The sequence below is a fragment of the Lactuca sativa genome, chromosome 4 (assembly GCF_002870075.4).
Source record: "Lactuca sativa cultivar Salinas chromosome 4, Lsat_Salinas_v11, whole genome shotgun sequence".
NCBI classification, from domain to species: Eukaryota; Viridiplantae; Streptophyta; class Magnoliopsida; order Asterales; family Asteraceae; genus Lactuca; species Lactuca sativa.
Window position 1 is genome coordinate 92275790 of NC_056626.2, and position 6241 is coordinate 92282030.

Here is a 6241-nt window from a genome sequence, read left to right on the forward strand (position 1 = left end):
TGTATAGTATACTTAATGATTTATTATTTAACACACATATATGTGATTACTACTACATATATATCTTAAATTTTCAATAATTATTCATGAAGTGGGACCATTGTGTGTTTTTTTAGTTTTTATGTATTCACACATATCTAATTTTGTTATATATTTCATTCAACTTATGGTTTTAACTTATGATTTTTACATATAATTTCCTTAAAAATATTTCTATATGAATTAGCGAATCCGAGTACTCCCCGAGTACTCGCTACTCGGTAGTCAACCGAGTAGCGAGTTCTACAATCATGTGTGTAAGCATTGACATCCTGTAGGAATTGGAGATTCCTTCATTCTTAAGGTAATCAACTTCTTGGGTTTAATTGCTTCAATTGGATCCTTGATTTTGATTAAAAAGGTGTGTTGTCGGCTTCCCCAACCACCATACAAATTATGAGGAATCATGGTATATCATGCTTCATGATTGCTATAACTAATTTGGGATGAATGATAAGCTTCATATTGAATCCTAATAATAAACACACAAATGTTCATTGTGTGGAATTGCCTTGGCTAACCAATTCTCTCCAATATTTGAGCATCTCATCATCGTGCTTAATTGCAAGTTTTCTAGTTATTTAAGTCCTAGTTTTCAAGCAATCATAACCCCCTCTCCCCTTTAGTTTAACTATAGTTAGTTAGTTTATTTACACTAGTTCTTTTAGATTGGATTGGTGATTGAATACAACCATTTCCCCGAGGATTGATACCCCTTTTTACCGTTGTATTACATTTTATTTGCAAACAAACAGTGTAATTTGCTTGGTGGACTTGACATCCCATCAAGTTCGGGCGCCATTGCCGGGGAAATTAGTTATTGTTATTTGATTTTTTATACCTAGGTCTAAAAGAACCGGTGAACTACTCTACAATCCGGAAATTGAAAAAGAAGCAAAACGGTTGAAAAAGTTAGCCAAACAAGCAAAGCAACAACAACTCGTTCAAGCTTCTTCCTCTTCTCCACTAATCAACATAGAAGATCAAGTTCATACTTCAAGTGATACCGACATTGAATCGAGTTCTCCAATTGTTGGTCATTCCTTTGAAGAGATTCCGTTTGAAAACTACATATCCATGAATCACACTCCACCTAACAATTCCAACCCAAACCCAAACTATCAAGATGCCAATACATCACCCCAACAACCAAGACAACAACACCAAGAACCTATCATTGATATGCCACCTTGGAATCAACCACCTCCTCAACCAAATCAACCCTATTAGCAACAACCACAACCACAACCACAAAACCAAAACTTCCACCAAAACAACCAACCTCAAAACAATGCTTTTCAATTTCAACAACAAGTACATTACCCAAATCCACCTAATTACCAACACCATCCAATGTACCCACAACAACAACTCCCCTACAACCAATATCCTAACTACTAACCTTATCCACCACAAATGTACAATCACCTTCAATACCCATATCCAACTTACCAACCACATCCCAATTACATGCAACTGTATCCCAATAACCCCAATCCACCCAATCCCCCTCAAGAGTTGACACTTAGGAAAGTGATGGAGACGGATGTTACTTACACACCCCTTGCTATTGTTTATCCCTCAAACTGCCAAGGGATGGAATTGAAGTCAAGTTTCATACATCAACTCACCAAGTTCCATGGTTTGGATAGAGAAGATCCTCAAAAGCATTTGAAGTCCTTTCGTTTGATATGTGTTAGCATGTTGCCCGAACATGTGACATTGGATGGTTTCAAGTTAACGACCTTCCCACTCACCTTGGAAGGTAAAGCTAGAGAGTGGTTATTTAACTTACCACCAGAATCTATTCACACATGGGAAGAGTTACTGAAAGCGTTCAATAGCAAGTTTTATCCCACTTCCCGGATATCAAGTCAAAGAAGTGACATTTTGGGGATTCGTCAAGGGGGGAATGAGACTTTTCATGATTTTTGGGAGCGATTCATCAACTTGTGTACAAGTTGTCCTCAACACAACATTCCTGAACAATTACTTCTTCACAAATTTTATGAGGGTATGAATGAAAAAGATCGAAGAATGATTGATGCTTCAAGTGGTGGTGACATCTTCAACAAGAAACCTCACGAGATATGCTCACCTTTTGGTACCATTTCTCAAAATCAACGAAACTTTGGGACTCGAAATAAAATAAAGAGAAATTCCCCACAAGTGGTTGGTGAAGTTAGCAACACTCAACACTTGGAATCAAGGCTCTTGGACTTAACTAATGTGTTAAGTCAAATGGTGGTGGGAAGTGGTCAACAATTGATGGTGTGTGGTATTTGCACAATGACAGGGCATTATACGAATAAATGTCCCACACTTGGAAGTGAATCGGAGGATTTTAATGCCATGAGAGGATATCAAGGTCAACAAAGACCAATGGGATTTCAAAACACCTACAACCCAAATTGGAGGAATAACCCAAACAACCCATACCCACCAAAGAAAAACCCACCAATTGTTATGATGAGACACCAATATCCACAATACCCATCACAAAAACCTCCATATCCACAAACATCTCATCCACCTCCAAATTACAACCAACCTCATCAACAAGGCCAATCAAGTGGTAAACAAGAACTCGTTACTTCTCTTGCTCAAAGCCAAACTCAATTCCAACAAGAGACCAAGAACACCTTCCCCAACATTCAAGCACAAATTGAAGACTTGGCCACTTCTCTCAACAAGATGGAACAAAGGGGTAAACATCTACCTCAAACCCAGAAGACCCCCAATATGAGTGCAATAACCTTGAGAAGTGGGAAAACACTTGGAGAAAACAACCCTAAAAGAGTTTCAAGAGAAGAAGAAGATGAAGTTATTGTTATTGAGCCTAAAAAGGTTGTAGTTCCTCCAAAGGAACCGATTGTGACAAATATTGAGCAACCCGAATCTTCCAACAAGACCATTAAGCCATTGGTCATATCACCACCCTTCCCTTCGCGGTTAGCGTTTTCCAAGAAGATAGAGGAAGAAAATGAATTATTTGAAACTTTCCACAAGGTCCAAATCAACATTCCACTATTGAATGCTATTAAGCAAATTCCAATTTATGCAAAATTTCTCAAGGATTTGTGCACCAAGAAGAGGAAATTCAAGGAAAATGAAAAGATTTAATTCAATGCAAACGTGTATGCAATTATCCAAAAGACGTTACCTCCTAAATGCAAGGATCCATGAATATTTGCTATCCCTTGTACCATTGGTGATTTGCATGTCGAAAGTGTCATGTTAGATCTTGGAGCCTCGATCAATGCCATATTCGGTTTTTCAATCTCTCAATGTTGGACCTTTGGAAGAAACAAGAGTAATCATTCAATTAGCAAACAAGTCAAATGTATCTCCAAAAGGAGTGTTGGAGGATGTGTTAATACAAGTTAATCAACTAGTATTTCCTGCGGATTTTTATGTCATTGATCTTGAAGAGAAGACTCCTTCCAAATCATCTATGATCCTCCTTGGAAGACGTTTCATGAATACCGCTCACATGATCATTGATGTCCATAAGGAAAAATTATTATGGAGTTTGATGGAGAGATCATTCACTTCAACATCTTTGAAGCAATGAGGTACCCTAGCAACATTTCTCCATTGTATCGGGTTGATGTGATTGAGCCAATAAACGAGATAAGCCTTAATGTATTCACAAACAAGATTCTTATGGGAGATTATTGCAAGCCTAGGAAAGAGGCTCAAAGAAGATTAAATCCTCCAACGATGGAAGTGGGCAAGAAGAAGATAATTAAAAGGTTCAAAAGGTGTAAAGAGAAGAAAAAGGCATTTCATAACAAGCACATAACCCAAAAACACTTTATTCCGGGTCAAGAAGTTCTTCTTTATCATTCACTCTTAAAGATATTCCCGGGAAAATTGCGATCTCGATGGCACGGACCTTTCATTATTATTAAAGTGTTTGATCATGGTGTGGTTGAAATCAAGAGTTTGGAAATGAACCAAATCTTCAAAGTGAAAGGGCATCATTTGAAACCGTTTTATGAAGGCTTTGACACGGGAGAATTCGACAACGTAACATTGGAAACTATGATTTACGAAGGTTGACAGAAGCGGGGCTATCTCTTGGCAAAGACGTTAAATAAATGCATTGTAAATAAATAATCTTCGCTTGAAGTTTTGATGTTTCTAGGCTTGAAGTTGGTCTAAAATAAGGATCTTGAGGTTTAGCAATGATCTTGGTAAAGTATGGAAGAAAACTGGAGCATGTGGAGCGAAAAATTGCAAAAAAAAATGTCAAAATCTACAACTTGTGCGGGTGCCCACGCAAATGTTGCGTGACCCAGCCCTACTCGCGCAAAATCCAAGCTCAAATTACTCCCACATGGTATGCGCGCAGCTGCCCCCCACTCGTGCAAGGCTTCCGATGGTACCCACGCAAATATGTCACTTCATAAGAAAATTTCGAGTCATTTCATATGCCTCCTTTATGCGACCAAGCTTTCATCCACGTGTATTTAGGCGGCCAAGAACTCCACCCACACATCATTGTACGATCCATGTGTTGCTTCCATACCGTCCCCGCGGGCCTCTCCACCTTGATCCTGGTATGATCCTTCCTTACTCTTATCCTAAGCATTGAGGACAATGCTTCATTTTAAGCTTGGGGCGAGGTATTCTTATATTTTATTTTTGATTGCATTTAGGTTGTATATTGTTGCATTTAGAGTAAGTCATTTAGGTCATTCATAAAAATTGCATAAAAATTTCAAAAATATTGCATATTTTGTTTCTTTCTTTTCTAATTTTCATACTTTTTAGATGCATTCTAGTTTAAGTTCATGCATTTTTGTTCTCTCTTGTCTTCTCATCCCTACAGGTACCATAGCGCCGAGTAATAAGTATCGAATCATATAGTGGTCCCAAGTCTTGATAAGGAATTCCTTGTTTTGGATAAATGGGACACGTTTTGAGCCTCACAGACCACTTTAAGACCGCTTGTGTGGGGGTCAGATGCAGGTAGCTTGATTGGGTCTAGGTGCGGCGGGATGTGGTTGGTCAAACCAATGTGTGCGAGCAAAGATTAGCCCGGTAAGGTATTATGAAGACATTGAAGACTCACATCTTGGTTTTGGGGGGAATACCCCTTAGTACTCCCGAGTCTTGTCCGAGCCTTGCTTAGTTAGATTCTCACCACCTTTTTAAGATATGTCATAATTTTCCTAGGGGTCTAGAGTAGATAGTTAGCTAGATTTTGTTTATCACACCTTGCATTGAGGTGCATTATGAACTTTGAAGTGGGTCCCCCAATTCACATCTTTTGGGACAAAGTTTTTTCGGTAACACCCATTTTTGAGTCATATCCCACCCTTTTTAGTTGATCTTGGCACATTGTCAATGATCATTAGGTGTTCATTTTATCCTCCATCTTATGTTACATGGTGAAATTCCTTAGACCTTCCAAGAAGAAAACACAAAAAAAAAAAAAAAGAATGAAGAAATTAGAAAATTAAAGACAATAAGAGACAATGAAGAAGATTAAAGAAAATCAACAAAAACAATGAAGAAAATGAAGAAAAAGAGCAACACAAAAGAAGAACAAGAATCCAATTTCAAGACTTCTCTTCAAAAAAAAAAAGCTACAAAGAGTTTCAAGAAACAGAAGCTCAAGATTGAAGATTTAAGTTGTTAGGTTTAGGTTTAGGATGAGTAGAATTTATTTTATTTTTGATTTTTGGTGAGAAAAGGCTATGACGATGAGACGGTGGATTGTAAAGGAGAGTACAAGGGAGAAGCCTCTGAAGTCGGATGTTTGCCCGGAGGCCGCGCTGCAAAACCCCATTTCATATTATACACTTTAGCTTGACAAATGTAGGAATCATCATGTGTCAAGAGACACCTTTCCTTCACGCACTATAGTCTACATTGGTGATTTAAAGTGCCCCCACTGGGGACATCCTCTGTTTCCTTTGTGTTGCACACCGCGACTACATCCAGCCGTGATTTATTCGCCCTTTAAGTGGTTCGAGAATGTGGTTTTTGGCTCTAAAACAGAGAACATTTTGAAGATCCGTAGGGTCTAATAAAGACTAATTCTGACCATGTTGACTAATGTTAACAAAGTTCTATGGGATCTTTCTTTTTCCTTTTTAGTTTAGCTCATCCCGAGCTCATTTTAGTCTTGTTCTAACTTGATGACAAGTTAGGTTTAAGCTTGGGGTGATCTTCCTTCAAAGTGTACCAA

The 6241-nt window shown here is 38.2% G+C and overlaps 1 protein-coding gene across 1 annotated transcript; it reads left to right on the forward strand.

Annotated features, from left to right (window-relative positions):
• Positions 1 to 2055: 2055 nt before the first annotated feature.
• Positions 2056 to 3162, forward strand: LOC111892382 (uncharacterized). The gene has a single exon (XM_023888430.1). It carries the CDS (start codon positions 2056 to 2058, stop codon positions 3160 to 3162), a length of 1107 nt encoding a protein of 368 aa, XP_023744198.1.
• The last annotated feature ends 3079 nt before the right edge of the window (positions 3163 to 6241 follow it).